Raw genomic sequence first — 27,399 nt, 5'->3', positions numbered from 1 at the left:
CATGTCAGAGTTATGGTTCTTGACGCTATCGCCTAGTTTTATGACCCCGAAGACACATGTGAAGTTTCAATTCAATATCTGCATTAATTTTGGAGATAGCAACATGCATGTAAAACTTTAACCAGGGTTTCCTAAGTCCAAAAGGGGGCATAATCTGGCCAAAATAGACGTCAGAGGTATGGGACTTGACCCAGTGAGGTTGGTAATTGACCTAGAAAAAGAAAAAATATGTTTCAAAGCTATATGGCTTGCATGCAAAACTTTAGCCAAGGTGCGACGCTGACACCGACGCCGACGCCAGGGTGAATAGAATAAAAACAGACTAAACAAATCAAGTCGTAATTTAAAACAGAATGCCATGTCAAACGTCGTCAAAATATAAAATCTTTCAGACAGAGGTGCTACATTCGGAAAGAATTACATAATTGCCTTTCGAAGAAAGATATCCTTTAATAAGGTCATTTCTAAATCTTTGCTTGGTCTTCTATCAGCGGAATATCAAAATGTGCATTTTTTTAAGATATTGAACATGTGCAAGAAATTGATTGAACATGTGCAAGAAATTGATATTTACAGAATATCTCCTGATGGAATCAACGCTCCAGTGTTTAAAGAATGGGAGAAAACTATATCAGACAAAGAACGTAAAACAATTAAGGAGATACATGTACGTAATTGTTTTATGTACAGTAGAATCCCTTAATTTACACCACCTCGTATTAAAGACCACTTTTTCAAGACCATTTTTTTATTTCTAAATGTATATATGATCGCTAATAAGACCACATATTTAAGTGCCGTCATTTATACAGGTATGACATAACCGAAAACGGTTATATTATTTCGTTATAGAATCTCTAAATAAAAGTGGCTGTTTAAATCTTAACTGTGTTGTCTGTATTGCCAATACAGTCCAACTTGCTCAAGAGACCACGTCTATTAAGAGACCATTTGCATTAAGTGACCAATTTTCAGGTCCTTTTTGTTTCGTTAAAGAACAGATTATGGTATTTTAAGAAACCATTTGTGTTTAAAGACCACTTTTTGTCATTCCTTTGCGTGTCCTTCCCTTTGGTGTATATAAGTTTTAACTGTTCAACATAAGCAAGGTAACTAGTAGACTAATCATTGAAATATTTTTACTATCTTCCATGTTTGTTTTTTTTTTTAGAAGAAATTAAAATTATTTTGAAGATTTTCATTATCTTGAAATGTTTATTTTATTTTAGAAATATTTCTGTAAATCATTAAGTTACTGTACAATTACAGGCACAGTTATTTCGACATGTTGGCGACCCTGGAGAAATTGGACGGGCATGCTTGTACCTGGCGACTGATGCAACATTTACTGCTGGAGATCGTAGTCATAGTACAGGTAGAATTGTAATTGATTTCAGATTCAGAATATTGCTAGAGGTTTTAAATATGGAGTTGAGATAAGAAGAAGGCGTCGTAGATATAATAAGAATAGTATTCGCCATTTTTATAGGCAATTATTGTATATTATTACAGAAACTGCTGCAGTTGGTCCTAGCATTGTACATGTTGAAGGTAATATGTGCAGAAAACACGATATGGAGGGGCCCATGCAGAAAGCAACTAACAGGTGAAAAATTTAAAATCTTTTCATCAGGTAAATGTCAAATTCTTTCATACCAAGATTATTTGTGAAAGATCAACAATGTGCCAAAAGAGACACCACTTTAAAATTGCCTTACCTTTTGTGTTTCTTCTGATGGTGTTATACCCCAATTAAAGATATCTGAAAGAATGACTACTTCTTTTTATAAAGAGAAGTAATTTATAAACACATTTAAACATGAATGAAAATATGTTGATATGTGTTGGAAGATAGTACATCGCACTGCCTGTCATTCATTCATTCATTCATAGTTAGTTAGTTAGTTAGTTTAGTTAGTTGTTAGTTCATATAATCTGTCCGAAACTGGTGGTGTCTCGGCTAAAACTTTTAGATGACCTATAAAGGGAAATCAAGGAAACTTTAAATAAATCTTCAGCTTGATGAAAAGATCTGTGCCTCCGAGGTAAAGATCAAAGAGAAGTAGCAAATGAGGGATGGGAATTCCTCACTTACTAGTGGTTCTTTAAGGAGGTAGGTTACCTTCATATTTGTATGTGCGCATGTCCAACCGGAAGCTAACGTGACGATTTACGACAACGTTTACGACAAACTAAATGTGTTTGTATATTCATTCTTCTGAAAACAAATCACGAACTTGTCTTCGATCTGATGCTTTATGGTTTAATAATGCAGAAATAATAAATAAATTGCCGCAGAAACGCTTCAAAACATTGTTGCCTTAAAATGACGTCATTGACGTCATGACGTTACGTGTCAGTTACCGCGCAAAATTAATAGCTTTTATCTTGAAAGTACGTAATTCTGTACATTTTCTTTATTTTAACTATTTTCAAATAACCATTATTTGCTGAAATATTTTTATGAGTCTTTTGCTCTGAATAATAATCAATATTTTGCTTCTTTTATGTAGTTATATTGAAATGTTATGCGGAATGTAAGAAAATGGATGATGGCCACCAATGTTATTTGGAATATAGTTGGGTAAAAGGTTACTTGTTACGGCCATTTTCAAATAAAAAGTCTAGCAGTTTGATTTGTAATACCTATTTTTCAGGTTCCATTGATAATTTGTTACTTACATACTAAAACTAAGATCTAAAATTGTTCAAATTTCAGTAGAAAATTGTGGTTTCTTAAATTGAATTGATGTTACCATGGAAACGAAGCCCGTGACCTATGTATCTAAATGTAAAATTCAAAAGCGCTGACACTGGTCTATTTCAGAAACACAGCTTCGGCCTTTTATTTTCATTTCAACAATATCCATGAGAATAATAGCAGCACGCTGAACGATTTTTCCATGAAAAATGGCAGACGAGGGGTACTGTTGTACGTATTCTAAGCTATGAAATTTGTTTGAATAAATGCAAATAGCACGAAAATGTAACCTACGTTAGAAATAATATGTTTTAAAGCTACATCAACCAGAAAGATAATCTTATTCAATATTTTTTTAAAGAAATTACGATAAACAGCAAGATATAAGCTATTTTAAACATCTCTGTTGCCATGGTTACTTTAAAATTTAAGAAAAATAGGGTACCATATAAAGTGCTTGGTATTTTGCTAATAATATTACCCAAATATTTCATGTTGGTCATTAACAGAATGGCACTGAAGCCGTCGAAAACCCCTATTTTTATACATAGTTGTTTAAAAATGAGAGAAAATGCGTTACCATGGAAACACGAGCCCCGCGACATATACATTTTAAGCTTATATTAGAAAGATAACGTGCATACCAGTAAAATTATCAATTATGCAGACTTCTACGGATATCAATGAAACTAAAATACACTGAAAAGTGTTTAATATCCGTATTTTCCTTCTTCTTTCAATATGAAATACCTTTGGAGGGTCATGTTCTTCAAACCTGGATAAAAATTGAACTTGAAGGGACAGAGACAAACGAAATTGAGATTGTAGCAGTTAAAACTTCATATTACACGAAATACAAAAACATGCTGCGGTTCAACTAATTTGAATTTACCCTTGTAACAAGGTATCCTACCTCCTTAAGTATAAAAAGTCTATATCGATATACTTAGACATTTATTATATAAAATATAGGCAATGTTGCAACTTACCTTAAATAAGGACAGTCCGCTTCAAATAATTTGCGTTGAAACAAGTTTGCATTAACTAATACAATTAGTAAAGAACACTTACAGATTATGTTTTTCGCCTTTATTTCTTAGTCATGAAAACAGCTGACACGGATTGATTAATCACACATTTACCTAGTGCTGTGGTGGAGAAGTTGTATTAATTACTGAAGTTGAGCTGATCAGAAAGTATTTCTTTCAGATCATGGGACAAAGTGTATGTGGTTATACACGGACCTTCTCTTTCCTGTTATAAGGACCAGAAACATGCTAAACAGGTAAAGGTTACGCTTTTGTTCCCCCTCCACCAAAATGAGTGGTCACAGTCAGCTTCTGCCCATCCGAGTTTGACATGGACTGACGTAGAGTGGTCAGACTTTACAGTACAGAAATCCTATCCACTTGCGTGTTGCACGTCATGATCTCAAAAAAGTATTTAACGTAATATGATTCAGCAAATTGCGCCTTTAGAGTTTTATCTAGGATTTAATACAACCCCCTACACCTAAGAGTAATGAAAATATTTGAATGTTTACCAATTCCGTTATCTTATTACATACGTTTCTTGATCTTCTGCCCCAAGCCCCAACCAATGTGTTTTGTTTTACTTTAAGTTTCATGCTTTTAATACTGATATTATCGTCCTCTACACATAACTTTTCCACCTTTGTTTACTTAACAGTGAGGATAATTTGAAATTTAAATACTAATTATAAATCTGTAAAAGGATCCCTTGGAAGCATAGAATGCAACCAAAAAGAAAAAAAGAAAAAATAATAGCAGACTCGGTTTGACTGAGTCTGTTCATGAGAGGTAATAAAATGTGCAACACCTCTTACAACCCTAGCTGCGGCTTAAGCGGAACTCTATTACACATCTATTAAAGCATTGCATTGTCAACAAGAAAGGAATATGCAGGGCCTGTCAGTTGGGGGTGTGGGGTTTGGTGCACATGTGTCCTGTGGACATATGTCTCCTTTTTTATTGTATTCAATTAATAATGCATAGACACTAACGGCAATAGGTATCAAACACAACGCTTTACTTTGCTTACAGTTTATAATGTTAATACGTCTTCAAGTTACTGAAGTTGACCTGATCAGAACGTATTTCTTTCGAATATTTGGCATTAACCCTAAATACATATTGTTTTAGTACATAAAAACCATTTATATTTATTTGTTCCACTATTGGCATGTTTGTATGTTGCAGGACCCAAGTTCTCGCATTCACCACGAGGCCGCCTTGGACCTGTCTGGTGCCGAGTGCGAGCGTGCTACGGACTACAAAAAGATGCCAAACGTGTTCCGACTCCGACTTGCCAGTGGAGGAGAGTATCTCTTCATAGCAAAAGATCAGGTAAACTTTAGTAGTCTTAAGTACTTACCTTCATTAACAGGTAGTAATATACGTACGTCACAACCTGCAGAGTCTTTTACAGTCCTCTTTGTTTTATTGTAGCGTTACAGAAATATCATGATATATTAAAGGCAGTAATATTTTAAAACTGGTTTGATCAAGCAATTTTATTTCTTACTGGTTAACTTAAGATACACAGCTTAGTTTGCTGAGAAAATGCGGAAATACAGATAAAACGATATCACTATGATTATGTGACTTCTTTTATCCTTTCTTGGAGAAAACGCCCAACAGAAATAAGCTGCCACCATGTTTATCCTATAACAGTTCCGACACTTCTAATAAAATAGATGGTTTTAATTGCAAATAATTTGTATTCTGCCTAAAAAGGTAATCACTATGTCCAATCGTTACTTTGTGTAGTTGGATCTCATGTAAATTATATGGTCATAAAGTAGATACCAGAATATAAAGATCTTTCACCGTTTGTTAACTATCTTTGCGGTAATGCGACTCCGCAAGGATTCCGCAAAAATACATTATAATGTTTGCTTACCATATTCGACGTTAATGGCTTCTTTTATGTATTTTTTGGCTTACCTGAGTACGAAGTGCTCGCAGTGTGTTATTGTGATCACTCGCGTCCGTCATCCGTCCGTCCACACTTTTCTTTAGATGATTTCTCCTCTGAAACTACAACTCTTAAACTTTTCGGCAAAATTGCACCAAATTTAGTAAGTAGCATCCTGCCAATGTCCCCTTTCGTGTTTTTCAAGAGTTTAAGCTTGGTCCCTTTTATGGGTCGCTAGAGCTAGGAAAAGTTGGAGCTAAAAATAGAGAAAAACATTTAAATGACTATTTTTCATGAAGCGGTTGATGGATTTTCATCAGTATTGGTCTACAGCATTATTACAAGGTTATCTTCCAACTTTATTCCAATTGAGGCTGTTGGTCTCTTTTAGAGACCACAATAGTTAAAAACAGAATACTTTTAAACAACTTCTTCTCGTGAACCGCTTGATGGATCTTCATCAAACTCAGTCTGTAGTATAGTTGTAAGGTCTTTACGCAAGTTTGTTCAAAGTGGGGTGTTTTGCCCCTTTTAGGTGCCTTACGAGCTAAAGAATAGAAATACCTTTGAATGACTTCTCCTCATGAACCGCGTTCAAATTGCGCACCCGGCCTTCTTTGTTTATGAACCGCTTGATGTTTCCTCACCAAACTTGGTCTGTAGTATCATTGTAAGGTCCTCTCCAAAAGTTGTTCACATTGGGGCATCCGGCCCTAGAGCTAAATATAGAAAAAAATACCTTCATACGACTTTTTCCCATTAACCTCTGGATGTCAGGTCCTCTCCTAATTTTGTTAAAATTGGGGTAGCCGGCCCCTGTTAGGGACCATTAGAGCTTAAAAGAGCAATTTCTTTAAACGACTTCTTGTCATAAATCACTGAATGGATCTTAATCAAAGTTGGTCTGTAGCATCGTTATAAGGTCCTCAGCCAATTTTATGCAAATCGGGGGAACTTGGTCCCTTTTAGGGGCCACAAGAGATTGACCTGATTTCATTGCTATGGTCCTTGGGTGATCCTCTTCTAAATTTCTTGAACTAATTCTGTTTCGTTAAAAATATGATCGCCAGGGGGGTGGGGCTAATTTTCTTTAAAAGCTTTCTGAAAAACTTTGTTATATTCTTGGCTGAAACCACTAGCTCGATTGTAAAATATTTCATACCATTGTTGCTTGTTTCGAAATTATTCAGTCCAACTGTAAATGTCAGGAGAGCGATCAAAGGCTATCACGGTTTCTTGTTTCTGTTTTGGTGTATGAATTTACGCATTCGTTTATATATCCATCACATGCCCGGTATTACCGCTTCAATACCGCAGTGGCAAAATGCGGGAGGTCATGGATTCAATTCGTAAACTTGGTACTTGTAACTCCCCCACTTGGCACTCGGTATTTAAACGGTTATACAAGGAGGTAAAACAAGCCCAGTTAGGATCGTGTACAAAAGCTGTATGGCTCATGTTCTCTGTTTTCTGATGATCAAATGCGATGTCAAATAAACTTACCTTTATTTTTTTCCTGTCTAAGACGAACACTGATGATTACACATGAAACTCATGTCCTTCATGCAGCTTTTCTTGCAGTAGAGTTGAATATGCTGATAAAATATAACAAATGGTACTTTATCAATACGTGGTGCATATTTCTCTGCAAGACATATCCGATTTGTAATGAATTCCACAGTGCTTGGTAAACCTAAAAAGGATGTAGACATAGGGACATGTACCCAATTATTTAACAGTTGATTTTGACTTTTACCGAGACTTAATTTGAAAGAAGATAGATTGTAGTTCAATGTATAACTGTTTGGACTTGAAAATGTCAACATACTTTATCAGTGTAAAAAGTCTATACATTGTATTTCTAATGTTGACGTAGAAGGTGATTTTAAACTAATTAAGGCTAAAATAATGTCTATACGATGTTAAGCGCATTCTATCAAGGAAGGAATGTTTATATCCACAATGTTCATTACCTTCAATACTTCATCTGTGAATACGTTTCCAGTGATTTGCTTCTATTAATATAGCGCCAAGTTCTGCTTCTCATGTATACATGTTCTAATCAGAAGGTTTTCACTTTTTCCTTTTCTTCTTCCTATTCCAGTGGCGGCGTGCAGAACCACATTAAAGCAGGCATACTCGTACCATTTTAATTTGATCGCAAATACTGCAGTGAATGCAATGGAACTGTTTATTTGATGTCACTGCCTCTGAGAAAACATTGTCAAAGAAACACATTTTTCATGTACATTATGCAGTAATGTACTTCCAGCCCCAGGAAAATGTAACTAATGAAAGTTTTACATTTGAATTTCGTTGAGAGGTAAGATGGATGTTCAATAAATACCCGGAAAAGAGCGCTCATTTCTCTATTTCTGGTCCCATTTTGATAAAATCTTAAAATATGACGGATATAAGCAACAGGGTGCATGTACCACGTGACTTTTTCGCTAATCTGGGGTGCCAAAAACATGGCGGATACCTCGGTAAAAGTGACATTTTCTTAAATATCTTTTCGGCAGCCTGTTCAAATAAAAGGAAACATAGATGAGTGCCGTCTCATATGAAAATCCGACACTCGGCTACAAGTTTTTTGTTTCTAAGTCCGTTCGTTTTCTCTAAAAGTGCAACCGCGCAACTGAAGTGAACAAATTTGATGATGTTAAGACGGGGGACATTTTCGCAAATTCAATTGATAAATCCTTTAAAAGGCCGTAAAAGACTTTTTTGCGACACAGATATTTGTACGAGTATTGTCTTGACATGTACACTTTATGAAATTACAAATTAAGAGCCTTCAATAGCTTCCTAGGCCGGATTTATCAAATTGCTAAGCAGGGGTCCGTTTTTCTTGATGCTTAGACGGGGGCGTGATTCAATGTTTTGGTAATGGAAGTCTTTTGTATTTCATTAACCCGCTTCATTTAAGTTTTTCCATGTTTATACTGCTTACTATAAGAAAAATCTAGTTGTATGTATGTTAAAATTCAAATGGTCATGACAAATGAAAGCTTTTTACCGACTGTGAACTGTAAAACTTTACCTCAGGTGAAATACTTAATTTGACTGATTTAATGAAAAATTCACCAACTTTCACTCTATGGTGTCGGCCCGGTACAATTTCTCCTTTGCTGTATAGTAAAACAAGCACTTTTGGACATAGATTCAGTGGCGAATTTCACAACAAATTTACAGCATTGAGAGTTCTGTATTTCTGAAGATGAATAATGTCAATAAATCATAAAGAAACACTATCATCAACAATGAACGTCTTTGCTACATATCAAAGTATTCAGTCACTCTTTATGATTTCCAACCCACATCTGTCATAGCCGCCGGTCTGGAATAGTTTTTAATCCTTCCGCACAGAAATGTTGTCCTGGAAAATACACGGACAAAACAATTGTTAAAGACATAGGAAATGACATAAAATGTTTAACAAGTCAAAGCAGAGGTGGCTTCAAATCGGGAACTTCAAATTTCAAAGAATTAACTGCTTCCTAGGATACAACGACCCGGAAGTACTTCAATACCTGGGTGACACCCTATCTTAATAGTTTTATTACATTTCCAGGTAGGCTTTGGAAAAATAGTAAGTCTGTTTTTATCGCATTGGTTTTGTCTTCATTGTTTAAGTTAGTTTGCTTCTTTTGGTTTAACTTTCGATAACCTGACATAACCGATCTTTTCAAAATTTCTTTATAGAAATACAAAGAAACCATAGTCATCAACTTCAAACAAAAATGGAAGCAATAAGTTTTTGTATCACAGCGATAAAAGATATATTGAAATAAAGGGCAAAAAATAAAGATTACTTCACGAGGTTATAAAATTTTGTTAAATAACGATAAAAATACGTTTTTAATGTTTGAAATTATTTTTCTAAACAAATCTATAGTAAAACTGTTAATCGATAAAGGTTATCGGGTCCGCGATCCGTGTATATTCAAGGGAGACTACTTTTGCCGAAACTACTGGTCAATGTATTGGAATGTTGGCCATGCTAGCTGAAACAGGTCTCTAAAGTTGCTTCTTAAGGCAACCACTGAAATGGTTGAGAATCTGCACAGCAATGTTAATCTCATTTTTTTCTCTTTAGAACATAACTGTGCTGTTTTTATCGCTTTTGTTGGAATACATATCTGAACTTCAGTTTGAAATAAATTATCATACTTTCGAATGTTATTTAGATACAAGTATTGAATTATCAGTCTTATGTGCCAGTAATTTCTTCACATGTGTTGTGAAATCATAGTAAATGTTCGAAGGTTAAAGTTTAAAGAACTTTTTTTTTTTAAACCATTGAATTACAACAAAAGAAAACATAATTCAGAGCCAATATTAATCATAAAACACACTACTGGTTTGATAGACGCAGTGATCATTTTGATACTTAATCATACTATAAAGAGGTCGACCGCCTCAATTGTCGAGTTGTAAGATCTCTTTCACAGACGACCATGATTCGAAGCCCGAAACCGACTATGTCTCTTATGAAAGAAAGTGGACATTTCTTTTAAGAAGATTTGAATATGGTGCCGGTTCTTCCCAGGAACAATGGTTCGATAAACTGATCACAATACAAATGGCGTTAAATTTCATAAAATGGAAAGTAAATAAAAACAAATAAGTTGAGAGTAAGGTAAAATTATTTGTGAATGCATGCAAAAACGTTAACACTGTCAAGTTTCTCAGTACGTTGTTGCAAAAAATAATGACACAGAAAAAGAATTAAAGCCTTCATGTATATTAGTCGATCTGCAAAAAAGATGAGCGTATACATCGCAGGCCAGTACTTCATTCAAACGACTGCTCAGTAAAATGATATTCTGTGGGCTGTATAGGCTATTCGTCGTATTCGATACAACAAAATGGGAAGTTGGACACCAAAGCATACTGTATGGGAATGATTAAGGGTCATTGAAACACAGGACCAAAATATCCACCATTTACGGTCTCCTGCAAACCATGGCATATCAGCTGTGAAAGATGTAAAGTAATCCACATTATAGTCAAAACAATTTCTAGAAGTAAAAAGAGATGGACAAAATGAGCAATGCTTAATATATGCTAATGTAAGACGTAATATACTAGTAATAATATTATAATATACATTGTACTAGTAATAATATTATTAGTCTCATCGGGAAAGACTGATTGCCGCAGTTTAAGATCCGTGATTTCTGTCGCCTCTTTCTGGAAATAAAGCCACGCAGAAGGCTTTTTCTGGACTTATATATGTCTTTCCACATTCCTGGCACACAAATGTCTGAAATGTAAATTTATGCACTTTAGTACTACATTGATAATAATATTTCATATTTTTTAAACCAAAAAGGACATTCCGAACAAAATGCCTTAAAATAAGAGATCTGGAAATAACATATACATTTTATGACCAACGAAACCAGTACAATTTCCGATTTCTTTTGACAACTGTTACTGACGCTCATGTCAGATGCACAAATGTATTTCATTCAGCCGAAAAAAAGAATTCAAAGTTAACGCGACTGAAATAGAATTAAATATAAACTGTTGCTTTTTCAAAAACTTAACAGTATTTGTTACAAAGGTTACACATGCCATTTTAGTCGACCTAGAAATGTAGTACATAAATGGAAAGTTGGTGCATTTTCAATAAAATCAGTCAAATTAAGTACTAAGTAGTTCACCTTAGGTAAAATTTCACATTTTACACTCGGCGAAAAGCTTTCATATGTCATAACCATTTGAATTTTACTACACATATAACGAAATTTTTCTTACAGTAAGCAGTATAAACATGAGGAAAACTTAAATGAAGTAGATAGACTTTTAATAACAAATCTTTAAATCAAGCCCCCGTCTTAGCCTTAAGAAAAACGGACCCCCGCTTAGCAATTTGATAAATCCGGTCTCGGAAGCTACTGAAGGCTCTTAATTTGTAATTTCTTAAAGTGTATATGTCAAGACAATACTCGCACAAATATCCGTGTCGCAAAATAGTCTTTTACGGTCTCTTAAAGAGTTTATTTATTGAATTTGCGAAAATGTCCCCCGTCTTAACATCATCAAATTTGTTCACTTCAGTTGCGCGGTTGCACTTTTAGAGAAAACGAACGGACTTTGAGACAGAAAACTTGTAGCCGAGTGTTGGATTTTCATATGAGACGGCACTCATCTATGTTTCCTTTTATTTGAACAGGTTGCTGAAAAGATATTTAAGAAAATGTTACCTTTATCGAGCAGTCCGCCATGTTTTTGGCACCACAGATTAGCGAAAAAGTCACGTGGTACATGCACCCTGAGCAAATTGAATTCGAATGTCTAAACTACAGATTTCAGAACACACAAAATATTTTTTTTTTGTCTCCTAAGCAACATCACTACCTTAAAAGCGGCCAACTGTCATTATTATGCTGTCATATTACACACAATTAATCAACACAGCTCGTGATTACCATTGTTTCAATGTTTATAGCCATTAAATGCATTTTTTACTCCTTCCTACGAATAAATAAATACTGTTCATATGATATTCTTTTCATAATGAAGAAACTGGACACTGAACTGTGATAAAGTATCAAGCAGTTCTTTAATTTATATAACGTGAATAAAGGTCATTTTTCATGTCTCAGCAATATTTTCCTGACCACTTTTAAACGTCATGTTCCACTAATAAAATTTTGTTTTCTTCAGGGCATTTTCACTTAAACCTTTTACAGCATACATAACATTTTGTCTCTTTCCTTCCTTGACTTTCAATTCAAAACACAAAATGTTATCTTATGTCTCTGTTAGTGTTAAGTAATGTTTAAGTAAAATAAAAAGCACATGTAAAATAAAAAAGAGATATAATTGGCCGGATGAATTCACGTGACACTTCATGGGGACTAGCATTTACTTACTATTTATCCAAAGACAATATAATTTTGACATAACAACTCATTATTCCCGAGTCTATATCATAGGCCTATAGCAGTTTCATTTATTTTTTTATTACACATGATGAATGGACAGCACTTTTCTGGGTATTTATTGAACACCCCTCATATATTTGTTTGTAAAAAAGTGAAATCAAAAATAAAAACGAACACAAAAGCGAAGCAGTGATCTGTCAACACTGCGCTGATAATAAGTGTGATTCTATTTGTTTGTGCTTAATTTCTATAATGGACTGGTCCATCTTCCACTTTGGGCAGTACCATATATCATTTGAAGGGGTGTTAACTGAAGATTTACTTACTGAATTGCGAATAGTGCAGACCATGATCAGACTGCACGGATGTGCAGGCTGATCTTGGCCAGCACTGGTTGCACAGGCAGAATCAATCAGCATGGTGAGGGTTGATAGAACATTTAATAATAATTATAATAATAATAATAATAACAATAACTTTATTTTAGGTTTTGCCTATATTTCAGCCTGAAATGGAACTGTGGATTAACGTTATAAACAGCACGTGTTCAAAGGGCGGGACAGCCCCTATGTGATCCCAGACCATGCCAGTCAGATCAGAAAACTCAAAAGACACAACAAAGAAACTAACATTTCTAACATTTTGAAAATATAGACATTAATCAAATTATTGATAGAGCACTTTTTTTATTCGATAAAAGATTTTACGTCTCATACTTTCGGAAAAAAAAACGTGTTTGCCTTTTTACGATGTCCATCTAATGTATGTAGTGAAACGCCATACATGGTGCATTAAATACATCGTTAATGGGTTCCAAATTCACGTGAAAAGTAGTGGTATCTGTATGATACAACAAATAAAAAAACTTCCAAATATGGAAAGAAGGGAAAAGTGAGATTATTTAAAGGTATACCGGACCCAATTTTCATATTTGAAAACATCAACAAAAATTACATATATATGTAAACTTGAAATTAACAAGTTTACATGTGTGGCTGAACCTGTATGAATGTGTAGTACCACTAAAAACTGTAAGAATGGACTGTTGCTGCACGACATTAAATTATATGTATAGCTCTATATACCCAATTATTTTATATATTAAGTAAAGTTAAGTTGATGAGGATTTTCTACATTTGAAGTAAATATCTAAATATAACAGATTTTCATGAAAGATAGCTATTGGATATCTTTAAACAGTACGATTATAGAAGTGAAAGTTAATGTTATATTATTTAATATTGTTCTGTACAATGCACAGATATATTTGGACAAGTACTCACGGAAAGTAATATAATTAACAACTCAGATAACATTACTGTTATTTCAGGAAGGTTCTGTCAACACTCACAGAGTAATGAAGACATTTTTCTTCAAATCTGGGAAATCTCTGTCATCAAAACCAAGCTTGCTCCAAACAGTCCAGGACATATTTAGTTCTGGCTACTGTACCTTAACTTGCACATATTTTTGTATACATAAGTCCCATTACAGTAAGTCGAATTGAAGTTAGCTATGTAACAATATATTAAATTCTTCAACTGAATTCATTTATAAAAAAGACATACTTTTGTATGCTGAAAAACAGTAATAGCTGGGATATATCGACAAAACAAACCAAACAATTAGCGATAGGTTGGGATGTTTCAATGCGGGTTTAGTAAATCAATTTTTTGTTAAACTGGGACTTATACAGTTTATAGGTAAAAAGGACTGCGAATTTGCTCTCTTTTGAATATCTTTTTACCTAGAGTCTATTCTTTCTAAAATATTAAGTTTATACGTCTGCAAGGACACTGCTTACCAGTGGCTTGTCGCATTTATATGCTTTTGTTTTTACAATCTACGAAGAAATAAAGATAAATAACAGGTGCTACTCGAGTTTCCATTATATTGAGACATGTAACAGTTTGTATGCTTCAATACTAGATGTCCGTAATCAAGATTTTGCAGAATTATCGAAGTAGAAAACTGTTTGATGCACAAAATGACAGTACAAAAGCTGTAGTATATCTTTACTGAAGACGACAGGAGCTTTGAGTTCATCCATGAAACGCCTAGTCTTTTTCTGTAGCGCATGACTGCCTGTAAAGTTCTTGTGCTGAACACCATTAAATCCGGCTGTTCTTTATTTCATATAATATCCACTTACTTTATAATGTTTTGTCAACATTTTCTAGCATATCATATTTTCAGAGACTTATATTCAAATAAATAGAGGATATTTGTTTGTTTTGAGTGAATATGGAATATATCTCACTGAGAAGTTAGAAAATTTCAAATATTTTCACGAGTTCCATATTCACGAAAAACAAACAAATTCTCTTTTTATTTTATGCTTAATTACGCTGAGATGTGCATTTTGCAATAAATTTTAATCTCAGCGCGGCAAACAGACGCGCGTAAACAGACATGACGTCAGACGTGTTGTGACGTTAGAAAGACGCACATAACATAAAGTTCCATTTTATTTTGTTATCTGCTGCATAACGTTATGAAATTCTCATTAAGTAAAATAATTTGAATTGAGAAATATACTCTAAAGAACAAAGTGCGACTACAATTTTCATCCTGTTTTACGCAAATAATTTAAAATTCATACACAATGTACAAGTAGTTCGGCATTTACAGTGATTGATATGCAATCAGTAATATGGATTATATCTCACTGATAAAACACAGTACTTCTTAGCTAGCATTAAATAAAGAACTGTATCGCTTCAAACAAAAACACAATGAAATTAGGATGTTGACTTTTGTATAAGAACACTACAGTCCGTTAAATACAACCGGCAGAATTTACTCCTTTTCCCTTCTTTCAATGTTTCTTTCCGAGACATAGAATTCTTACGCCGCCATTTTTGGGGTGGTGCTTTGCTCCGCCTCCAACAGAATTACAGACGGGAAAATTAAAATCGGTGCACGTCTTAGTGCAAAATAGCAAATTACATCCAGATCCTACATCCTTTGAAACAACAAAGCGCATGAACTTTTAGTAACATCTCAAAACCGATAAAGCGGGACAGATCTACCTATCATAAAAATCAATAAAACCAATTATCCAATATCATCGCTATCGGACGGATTCGTTGATTTCCGTACTAATTGTTGTTGTTGTAGTAACACGGGGGGGGGGGGGGGGGGGAATCGATAATTAACATCTTTGGTCATTATCTGATGCATTTACAGGCGGGCGGTTTGCTAAACGATATAGATCTACTTGAATTGAATGAAGTTTTGGTAATTATTAAAGTGAAAATCAGAACAAGTCGAAAAATTATATAATACTTTATTAATTGTCAAATAAAAGTAATATTTAATGATATGAATATGCAAAGAGCTATAAAAATAAATAGATCGGCAACTTGAAAGGCATATAGAGCAATGTATTTTTAATTCTTTGGAATACGTTATCTAAAATATTTAGAAATCTTTACATTTTATACATCGAACACATAGACTTACTTTCTTTTTAATACATGAAACATCATGCTAACGTAGGGCCTATATCTATGTACAGAAAAGAAATATTGACGCACAAGAAACTGTCTGTAAAAAAATAAATATTCAAAAATATGAATATGTTATCTAAAATATTTAGAAAGCGTATATACTTCCTCTATACGCGCTTTCTTTCACATATTATGAACATTAGAATATGAGCTTTTGATTCTAAAATATTTTCAAAATTCTAAACCACTAACGTGTTTCGATTTGCATCGTAAAAGGTAGTAAAAACAGAAAATTCTCATGTATTTCCATAACATAAAGTTTGTCAGTAATTAAGTTTTGAAGCCTTCATAAGAAATATAGCATTTTTTTTTCAAGATATCTAAAAGTATTTTTATTGTCGAAAGATCCGGAGGCCGGTCGCTTTAAAGAAAAAGAAATATAGAGATATGACTTATACTGTTAAAAGGAAATACTTAACCCTTACAACGCTGAACACGATTGGTTCTTCCTGTGCAATCAGTGAAGATCATGATCAGCCTGCACATCCGTGCAGACTGATCATGATCTGCACCGTCTGCCATTAAGCCAGTAACCTTTTTGGTATGCACCCTTTTCATAATTAATAGTACTGTCCAAATTGAAAGCTGGACAAGTTCATTATTGTAATTTAGCATGGTAAGGATTTAGTTTCTTATTTCGTACCTAAATAGAAATATTATATTTGCGTGACATGAATAAGTACTGCTGAAAAATACTACTACCATAGTATACTTTAACTATAATATATTGTTACAGAAAAAAACAACAACATTAAATAACAATAACTTCATCAATATCTCAATTTTAGAATAGCAGACTTAACTAAGTAATAACTTAAGATTTGTCGTTGGCCAGGTTCTTTACTCAGTAAATATTTACGGAACAACTCTGTTAACGATGTGAATTCTAATTTTGTACTGATTTTTCCTACTGTCATACGATTCATAAAATAAGAGCAAAAATCGTAAAAACAAATTTCTTGAAAGAAAGGGAAAGGACTATATAAAGACAGAAGAAAGTGAAAAACATATATTACAATGCAAAAACCATAAAAATACCTATCACTTATAGTAAGTGGGGTAACATATCTTTTATGACCCGCCTTGAAACAACACTGACCGGATATTGTTTACCCCTAGGCAATATTGTAATACACAATAAAAGTCAAAGGGTAATTTTAAGATATTTGTTACAATTAAATCAAATAATAGATATCGCATTTTTTTTAAAAACGAATGATTAAAGAATGTACCAAAAACATGCATTAATTTAAGAATACAGAATAAAATATACAAAGGAGGTTCGGAAAGAAGCAGAATTATCAGTTCATCAAGGCTATCTTTCAAATTAAAGTTTGGTCATATTATGAATAATAGAAAATGATTTTTTTCTTTTTCTTTTTTGTTTAAAAATTATTAAAAAATCCCATATGAAGAAAAAAAGATGACCGCGTCGGAGATCAGACCCGGACCGCCGCGGCAATAAAAAGTCTCCAGATCGTTCGGCAAAAAATAATATAGGTATCTGGAAATTAATAAATTAATCATCGTTATATTTCTTAAGAATGCTTTGAAACCCAATTACTGACAGACTATATTTTACGGAAACACATGAGAATTAGTTGCTTTTATATATTATTTTGCAATGAAAATTTAAAGCATTTGTATATTTAATTGCGAATTGAAGATTAAATCCTCCATAGCGTTATTTTAAAGGACAGCGGATCTAGGTTTCGGCGTTTCTGAGTTCAACAATTAATTTGTTTTAAATTGTCTAATTACATTTTTTTGTCAATGTGAAGTTGCCTACAATTTATAGGCTTTGAGCTATAACAATTTGTACCCGACAGAGTCAGACTAGCAGACGACAATATTTTCCGTAATAGCTTCCGAGTACTTACGGATAACGGCGGAAAATGCCGGAATTTTTTAAGAAATGTTCACTGTACACACTAAAATGCAAAAAGGACCAAACAAACCATTATAAAATTTAAAACAAATTACACATAACGAAAACTGAATAATTTTTCTACATTTTTAGGGGTATCGAATTTTTGATTTTTTGCGGAAAATATCTCATTTTATCTGTTATATTTGAAAAAGTCAGTTTTTTTTTATCCGTTTCCTACAGAGTCTATATGAACTGAGGTGGGTCTATTTAAAGTCAAAAAGGACCAACCAAATATTAAAATATTTTTTTAAAAAAAAAATTTATATTATCCGGAATAAATTAAACTTTAATTTGTGGGGTATCGAATTTTTGATTTCCAAATACAACTTTTTCTATTTAAGTTTAAGTATTTTTTTCCTTCTTTGTTTATATAGGCAAATTTATCGATTTTCCAAAAATCGATGTTACTAAAAGTTGGTAATGCGTAAATATCACGATTAGTGAAATTTATGATTCTTTGCCTTTCTCCTTTTGTGTTTATTCCATGTATTGTTCCAAATAATTGTTATGTAAGTTGTAAACTGTGACTTACTCCATTTTGTCTTTTGGCGGGAATTTATATACTTGGCGGGAAAATTTGTTCTTTAGTATTACTCCAAATTTCGGGATATTTGCTTTTCATGCTTTTTATGTTTTTACGGGAAATTACAGTATAAAAATGATTTATGTAACATACTTTGATCAGTTAAAAAGTAGTGGTTTTTTTTGGATGTAAAAGTGTCAGAAAACATTATGAAATATTGGATTAAAATTAGTGAAAGAAAGTGTTGGAATTTAAGTTTGTGTTTATTTTCCTTCGATTCCGATGTGGCAAAAATAAAAAGTTTTTAGGAAAAGCTGCTACATTGTTTGGCGCCGGAACCCGGGAGTTTTCATTCTGCAATTTTTGAAATGTTCAATGAAAAGGAAACGAACAACAGTGGAATGTGCTGCGTTTTCTGTGGTTATAAATCTGTTACTGTTCAAAGTGAGTCAGTCAGTGGTTAGAAGGAAAGTTAATTGTGTTGAAGAAACCGTGAAATTCAGCAAAAGTAAGTTTATTTGTGAATTGTTAAAAACATTCTGTGTCAGAATGAGTGAAAGTAATTTGCTTGAAAGTAACTTAAGGCAGTACGAAAGAGGTATTTTCATACATTAGAACAGGAGAGATTCAAAACGGTCGGAAGTTATTTGAAATCTGAATATGAATACGAAGTGTTGTCAGAGCACAAGGCTGTAAGGAAATCAATAGCAGAGTGCAAACTTAAGATAAGTACTTACATTGAGAAACTTAGCTTGCAGTCTGAGAAAATAGCAGAAAAACTAGATCAATCTGATGGTGATTTTGCTCAGGCTATTGCCAACGATGATACTTTATTGTGTGAGGAAGCGTGGTCAGTGCTTCATAAGCTTCAGGTTTTGGAGAATGCATTGAGTGAAAACATTAAAGAAATGGCACAGGATGTTTCGCATCGCCTCATGTCCCGGAGGAAACACCGGTTCAAAAGTTGTGTGAAATGCAAATGAAAATGCAACAAGAAGTTTTCGAGAAGCAGCAGCAGAGAAGTGAAATGCTTATGAGAATGCAACAAGAGTTTTTCGAAAAACAATAATCGAGAAAAAGTGTGGATAGTGTGAAGTTACCAAAACTGGATATAATTTCATTCAGTGGAAACCGGATACAATGGATATAATTTTGGGTTTCATCCGATAGTGCAGTGAACACGAACGACAAATTATTTCCAGTTGATAAATTCAATGACTTAAAGGGGAAACTTACTGGTGAAGCAAAAGCCACAATCAATCAAAATCTTACAAGACTGATTCGGTGACAAACAAGAAATCATCGACCTTCATTACAAAGGGCTTTTAAACCTTACCTCACCTACAAGCACTACAGAAAGTCTACGCCATAATCCATCTGGACGGCGGGATTCATACAGATTCCAAGTTCAAAGAACACGAAACAACGTCAATGGCTACAAAGGTACTGCAGCATCAAATCAAACCACTGTTGGAGCTTTGATAACAAGTGAAAGAAAAGGAGCAAACAAACTCACAACTTAGTAGAAAGTGTAGATTTTGTGAAAGAGATCATTGGACTGACGAATGTCTAACATATAAAACCATACATGAAAGAATGGGCAAACTCAAGGGAAGTTGCTTTAAATGATTAAAGAAAGGACATTATTCCAATGATTGTAAAAAGTAGAAGGACTTGTGTTTATTGCAAACAAGTTAATGTCCACCATAGAAGTTTGTGCTCGAAAAAGTTCCAAAAGTCGGTAATCAATGAAAGTGTTAATGTGTCTGAAGAAACTCAAGAAACCTCATTATCTGTCTACGTATCAGAAGAAAACGCTCTTCTTTCATCAAATGAGATAGTGTTAATGCAAACAGCACGCACACAAGTCAGATCCACCTCTGTTCAAAGGAAAGAGGAAGTAAGGATTCTACTGGACTCTAGTTCGCAGATACAGAGATTGGCTGAATCATTAAAGCTCCGAAAAGAAAATGAGCGAGAAATTCGACTAGTGACGTTTGGTAGTGATAAACCGAAAGTAATGATTAAAACCATGTCAATAAAATTGAATGTCCGACTTAAAGATGGACAGGAAATGACAATCACTGGAACCATTGTGCCCAATATAACAGGAAGCATTCAAAGAAAACCAGTGAAGATTTCAGACAGGAAAGGTTTTGATTCCTAAGTTAACAACCACTTGGCTGATACAATGCCAAAAGATATTCAAACTGGCACTGTGGAGCTCCTTATTGGAAATGATTACTATCTGGACATAATACTCGGACATAAGATAGAGGTACAGGAATGTTTATACCTTCTTTCTTCCAAACTTAGTTTGGTACTGATAGGGAGAACGAACGATTTCGACAAAGATATGCACGATGTTAGCATGCTTATACTGACTCATGGCAACAACATCAACAATACAGAAGTATTTTCAAATGCAGACGATTCGGCTGTTACTAATCCAAATCTTGAGGACTTTTGGAATATCGAATCCATTGGTATAAAGGAAGATGTATCAAGTTCAGAAAACGAATAAGCAATGCAAAACTTCAGAGACACGTTGATTTTTTAGAGACAAAAGATATTTTGCTATATGGCCATGAAGAGACGGAGATCCAAATATTCCAAACAATCGCCAACTTGCATTGGGACGCCTGAAATCACTGGTTTCTAGACTCGAAAGTAAACCGGACGTATTGAAGAAGTATGAAACTGTTATTAGGGAGCAGCTTGAGTAAGGAATCATAGAAACAGTTGAAACGTTTCAGCAGGATGGTATACTTCACTATTTGCCCCATCATGCTGTGATCAAGGTAGACAGATCGACCACAAAGTTGAGGATAGTATATGACGCATCAGACAAAATGTGAAAACAATAGTTTGAAAGAATGTTTGTATAGAGGACCTGTACTCCTGAATAATTTATGCGAAACTCTACTGCGTTTCAGGATTCACCAAGTAACTATAGTGTCTGACATGGAAAATTCCTTTCTCCAGATAGGCTTACAAAAAAGTCAAATAGATCTAACACGATTCTTGTGGGTGAAGGATATAGAAAATCCAGCAGTAACACAGAACCACATACAAGAATATCGCTTCTGTTTGGTCTAATTTCCAGTCCCTTCCTTCTAAATGCGACGATTGAATATCATCTAGATTGTTATGAAAGCAAATTGGCATCACAACTAAAACAAGATATCTACATGGACAATGTTTTTATTGGGATCGATTCGATTTAAGAAGGCAGAAAACTATTCGAGACACCCAAACAAATGTTTAATGAGGCAAACATGAACTTATGAGAATGGGCTTCAAATAGCAAACAGCTGAGTGAGAGTATACCACTTGAAGACAGAACAAAATGAAAAGAGATAAAAGTATTAAGACTCGCATGGAATACAGAGAAGGATGCAATTTTTCGTTCAACAAGTGAAACCATCATGTGTCTGAAGTGTGACTAAACGCATTGTTCTTAAACAAATCTCAAGTGTTTTTGACCCACTAGGATTGTATTCGCCTGTGTTGTTGAAAGGAAAATTACAACTTCATAATCTCTGGAAAAAACACGTTGAATGGAAACCTTAGATGTTGAAGATCAAAGGACATGTGTGTCGATTCAAGAAGATGCCCGAAGAGAAAAAAGGGAAAGGTAGACAAGCAAAGTGACACCAGAATACATGAAGCAGAGTCTTAAACTGCATGAGCTACAGACAGCTCTTAGGCAGTTGAAGACGAAGAAGTCTCCTAGCCAAGGAGTCACAAATAAATGCTGACCTATCTAGGCACTACAGCAATTTGCAAACTCCTGGAAATTTACAACTACAGCTGGACACAAGGACTGCTTCCACAGATATGGAAACAGGCAATCATGAGCCCCATCCACAAGAAGAAAGGGAAGGATCCAAAGAAGGCTTCAAGCTATCGCCCAATCAGCCTTACCAGCTGTGTTGGAAAGACCATAGAGAGGATTGTGAATGCACGCCTGAAGTGGTACATGGAGACTAACAACCTATTTGCAACGCAACAAGCTGGCTTCAGACAATTCCGCTCCACTGAGGACCAGACCACTTATCTATCGCAAGAGATAGAGGACGCCTTCCAAGAGCAGAAAGTCGTGCTTACCGCATGATTGATCTTAAGAGACCGTTTGACAAAGTCTGGACTGATGGACTCCTCGTCAAACTGATGAGGAGTGGAGTAGATGGTCACATGCTGAGGTGGATTAAGTCATACCTCTACAACAGGAAAGCAAGAGTCCGTTAAGAACATGCCAGCAGTAGGAAGTTCCTGTTGCGTCATAGTGTCCCGAAAATCGGGGTCTTATCCCCTACACTCTTCCTGCTTTTCATCAATGATCTGGTATCTGAACTACCGAAAGGACTCAAGGCTGCAATCTAAGCTGACGACCTGGTGTTATGGTGTAAGGAAGAACATGCCACTACAGCCACATACAGGATGCAAGAAGCCATCAACAAGCTTTCAACTTGGGCTGAAATTGGTGTGTATCGATTAATACAGAGAAATCGTCCACCACACTATTCTTCCTGTCGTCAAAGCAGAGGGCAGGTAAAATCAAGACGGGAAATACTTAGAAACTCGACCGAGGGTTCAAAACTGAGCTGAACATACCAACGACTCCCTTATGTAGTGAAGACATTATAAACCCACTAGCAAATGATCTGTCCTCAGTGACTGTGAGACTGCTATTCCTCGTCTTGACCGCGGGAAGCAAGCACGAGGATGAAGGTATTCGGAAGAGCCTCACACTTGCAATGATCAATAAAGACTACCATGGAATCATGTCTATACAGACGGATCAGTCACATGCGCCGTCAAAGATGGAGAAGCAGGAGTTTTCATTCGAAACCCATCTGGCAAGAGAGAAACACTACATGCAGCCACAGGAAAACACTGCAGCAATTACAAAGCAGAGACTGAAGCACTCATGAAGGCCGTCTCAATGGTCGAAGACACGGCAGAAGAAAGCTCCTCAGTCGTATTTCTCACAGATGCACTGTCTGTCATGGAAGCTCTGATCAACAATAAAGCTCCGCAGCTAGCCAGGAGAATGCAGAGCCTGAGTATAACCTGCAAAGTAGCACTTCAGTGGATTCCATCCCATTGTGGACTTGCAGGCAGTGAAGAGGCAGACAAACTGGCTTAGCTAGGAGCTCAGTCAGAACAACCAACAAAACCTGTGAGTTACAAGAAGAAAGTCACCATCATCAAGGCACTAACGACGAAACCAAGGATGGAGGAAGATGCTTTACATCTCCTTGATCGGTCTGAACAAGTGATGCTGGTCAGGCTTCGCTCAGGACACAACACGCATGTACAAGAAATACAGACTGGCATCATCGCCAACTTGTCCATGTGGTAAGAAAGATCAGACTGCGGAGCATATACTTCAGAGATGTAAAAGGCATGACCAGGAGCGAGCTGCACGGGCATCTATTCTGAACAACGTCTGTCGCTATTGCACGAAATATAATACTGGCAATGCATAAAAATGCATGAAAAGATTGCTTGAATTCGAATTTTTCAACCCTGAAATTTTCTTTGAATGTCCTTGAATATTGGTAGGGAATAACTTGTACAAACCATTTACCGCCGAATCAATGCTGCTGTAACATGTAAGGGCAGTTAGATACACACTGTCACTGCTCATACTGCGCATTGTTGTCCTGTTAAAAACTACATTCTTCTCCTTTAATCTTCTTTTTTAATCATAATCTGGTTGATTTTTAATCTTGGGGCTATTGTTTGACTACATGCACAAGTCTTGAAAATGAACCAGGAAAGATATTGATATTTACAAATCGGCAAATTGAATTAAAGCAAACTACAGGCATGTTTGGAAATTGGAAGTACAGTATCCATTTCTGAAAATAATTTATATTGGTGAAACAGTCCTGTTCGAAATTAGTCGTGTACAAATGTTTTGCCGTGTGCCCTCTCCCATTGTCTGAATGCACTTCCACACGTCTATAACAATGATGCTGTTATTTTCTTTATGAATTACAGATAAGTAAATATTTGATACTCTGCATGTAGATATTATGCAGATTTAATGTTTTAGTTTTGATTTAAATGTCGAGTTTAAAAACATAGTAAAAAGTGACAGTTGAGTTGTGCTTAAACGTGCTGTGTTGTATATTTTAATTTTATGCAATATTTTAATCATGTTTATAAGCGTGCTATCTTGGAGTTGAATTGTTACCAATTTGGGGTTGAATTATCACCATCATATCTTGGAGTTAAACATTTACAAACAGCTTATAGAATTGTATTTTGAGTAAAGTGATGCTGATTTATATGAGAGTAGAATTGTCACAATTTCATGTTTACACAATGACAATTTATATATTATGCTGACATTCTTTTGGGTTGGCTTCTTGTAAATTAATGAAAATCTTAGGAGCCAAGTTTCTTGATACAAATGTTATATTCACTTATAAATACGAAAAGCTTACAGTTTAATTAATTTTGGATAACAGAATGTCACATCCAGGAGTTGCTTTTTCATAGAAGGCTTACAATGGAGTTACACCGGCACACCTGGTGCTTGGATTGCGCTATTTTATTTCAAACATAGATATAGTATCATTTAAGTTGTGTTGACATGTTTTGGAAGTAAATTGTTTGGAAAAACTTACAAATCTATCCAAAACCTGATATACTGGATTTGATTTTTGAAGCAAGGGAAAACATTGATAAAAATATTCTTTTTCAAAGTTGAAGTGGTTGCAGTCACATTTTGGAGTTGACTTTACACAAGAAGCTTACAGCTGAGTTATGCTTAAGTATTGTTATCCTAACATACCTGGGACTTGTATTATCAGGAAAATCTTGACACCGCATTACATTATGTAAATAGTGTACGTGTTATACATAAATTTTATGTGGTATTGCAGCAAACTTAAGTTGAGATTGTTCTGCAATAGATATCAATTTAAGCCAAACATCTTATCTCAACTTTTTGATTCATTTGTTGGATCAGTATTAAGCTTTGCTGCTGAAATATGGGGTAATAGTAAATCAAAAGAAATAGAAAGAGTCCATCTCAAATTTTCAAAAAGATCCTCATGTTAAACAAAATACATGTAATGCTGCTGTATATGGGAAATTTGTACGTTACCCTTTGTATATATCAAGATATGTTAAAATCATTAAATACTGGTTTAAATTGTTAGAGACTGATTGTTATTTTAAGAGAAGTTTATAAAATTGCATTTGCTGATTGTAGTCTTTGAAAGAAAGAATGGCTGTCAAATATCAAAAGTTTACTTTAATTATGTGTGGGAATATCCCGGATTTGTAAACGATAAAGTTTCTGTACCTTTTTTAAGAAAGGAGGTTTTGACTGTTTTATACAAAACTGGTAGCATAATGATAAAGAGAACAGTGCTGTATTGAATCCATTCATATAACAGTCATTTGTACATGAGAGTTACCTTGATATACTGCCAAGTAATCTAAGAATATATCTTACTAAAATTAGAGTATCATCTCACTCGCTGCATGTTCAAACTGGCAGATATGGTGTAAATAGAACTGTTAGAGGCGAACGATACTGTACATTCTGTAATCTCCATGCTGTTGAGGATGAGTTGCAACCTGTTCAGTGCAGCCAGACTTTGAAGTCGGACAACAGTTTTGTTCTAAAAATAGGAAAAACTTGTCATGCGCCAAACAACGCAAATTAGTTCTGCGACAGTGTATCATTACTACACATGTTTGTGCAAGTAGGAAATCAAAATGAAACAAGCCAAGCCAAGTTTGTATTATGCTGAATACGATTGCATCATTTCAAGTAGTTATGGTTATAAATATTAATAATTAGTGCGCCGACTATAGTATTCTGGAGAGTTCATAGATAAAAGTTTAAAAAACCAAATGTAATTATAATTGACTCTGTAGCTCAGTCAGTTATAGCGCTCCTCTAAGATTAGAGCGCCAAGACGCGCTAGCTTCGTGCTGTCGTGAATTCAAATAGCAGAATTTTCATTTTTTATACACTTTTTTTACCTTTTATTTTTTCTTCATTTTCTGGAAAATATTTCAGTGAAATTATTAAGCGATAACTGACCATGGACTGAGAAAAATTTCGGTGTCTGTAGTCTATTTTTTCCAATTTCTTGCCATAGTTTAAAAATAATCTATATAAATGTTTATATGTATATATATATAACATATTCATATTTTTTTTCTTTCGTCGATTTTGGGCAGTTGTCATCAACTCTTGTTTACATCTGTAAAACCCTGTTCTTGCAGCGCTGTCAGCGCTTTGATTTTATTATGTCCCTGTTACACTGATATAAGAAAAAGTATATAAAACGATGTCATTACAAAATACCCTGTATGTATAAGTTTTTTGAGATGTTAAAGACAGAATATAGAAATATGTTGATTAATCTATGCCTAAATATTAGAACCGCATTATCACATAGATTGTCTTTATCAACAATTAATACAGAATAATTCATCCCCTCTATCTGTTAAAAGTCATCCTTTTTAACTTCGATCATTGTGATTTTATTTATTGTTTTATTATGTTCAGTGTATATTTGACGATGTACACATGTACAAGTCTAAATTAATTATCTGTTCTGTTCTGAGTTTATTTTGAGCAAAATTGTCATGGAAGGTTGCTGTTGAGGTACACCCTATAACACATTGGGAGTTAAATTGTCTGAAGAAATTTGGGAATGTCCTTAAGATATGCATTGCCTACTATTCTAACACGATCCGATTCATTTTCCTATTAAACAAAGCAGGCAGAAAACAGTGAATTATTATACAACAAATCACTGTTCTGACGTCACAATTATTACGTCATGGCGTCAAACGGCATAGCGGCACGCTGGAAAATAAACCGATTGAAAACGGGCAAATTTTTAATGAATGTC

The 27,399-nt window shown here is 34.6% G+C and overlaps 2 protein-coding genes across 3 annotated transcripts in view; both read left to right on the top strand.

Moving 5' to 3' along the window:
• Positions 1-27,399, top strand: part of LOC123545124 (uncharacterized) — a 98,011-nt gene that overhangs the window by 7,081 nt on the left and 63,531 nt on the right. The window lies entirely within an intron of this gene.
• On the top strand, positions 1,239-14,409 carry LOC123545818 (spectrin beta chain, non-erythrocytic 1-like). 2 transcript variants are annotated; one of them, XR_008370230.1, is made up of 6 exons: positions 1,239-1,375; positions 1,513-1,606; positions 3,911-3,986; positions 4,921-5,067; positions 7,743-7,961; positions 13,043-14,409. XR_008370230.1 is itself a non-coding variant. In XM_053538545.1 (5 exons), exons 2-5 carry the CDS (start codon positions 1,557-1,559, stop codon positions 13,109-13,111), a joined length of 342 nt encoding a protein of 113 aa, XP_053394520.1. In that variant the 5' UTR covers positions 1,240-1,375; positions 1,513-1,556; the 3' UTR covers positions 13,112-14,409. The 2 variants fall into 2 exon arrangements, 1 of the variants encoding a protein (XP_053394520.1); XM_053538545.1 differs by lacking the exon at positions 7,743-7,961 and having other exon boundaries at positions 1,240-1,375.

The sequence above is a fragment of the Mercenaria mercenaria genome, chromosome 1 (genome assembly GCF_021730395.1).
Source record: "Mercenaria mercenaria strain notata chromosome 1, MADL_Memer_1, whole genome shotgun sequence".
NCBI classification, from domain to species: Eukaryota; Metazoa; Mollusca; class Bivalvia; order Venerida; family Veneridae; genus Mercenaria; species Mercenaria mercenaria.
Note: the sequence above shows the minus strand (reverse complement) of the source record. Positions and strands in the feature narration are given on the sequence as shown.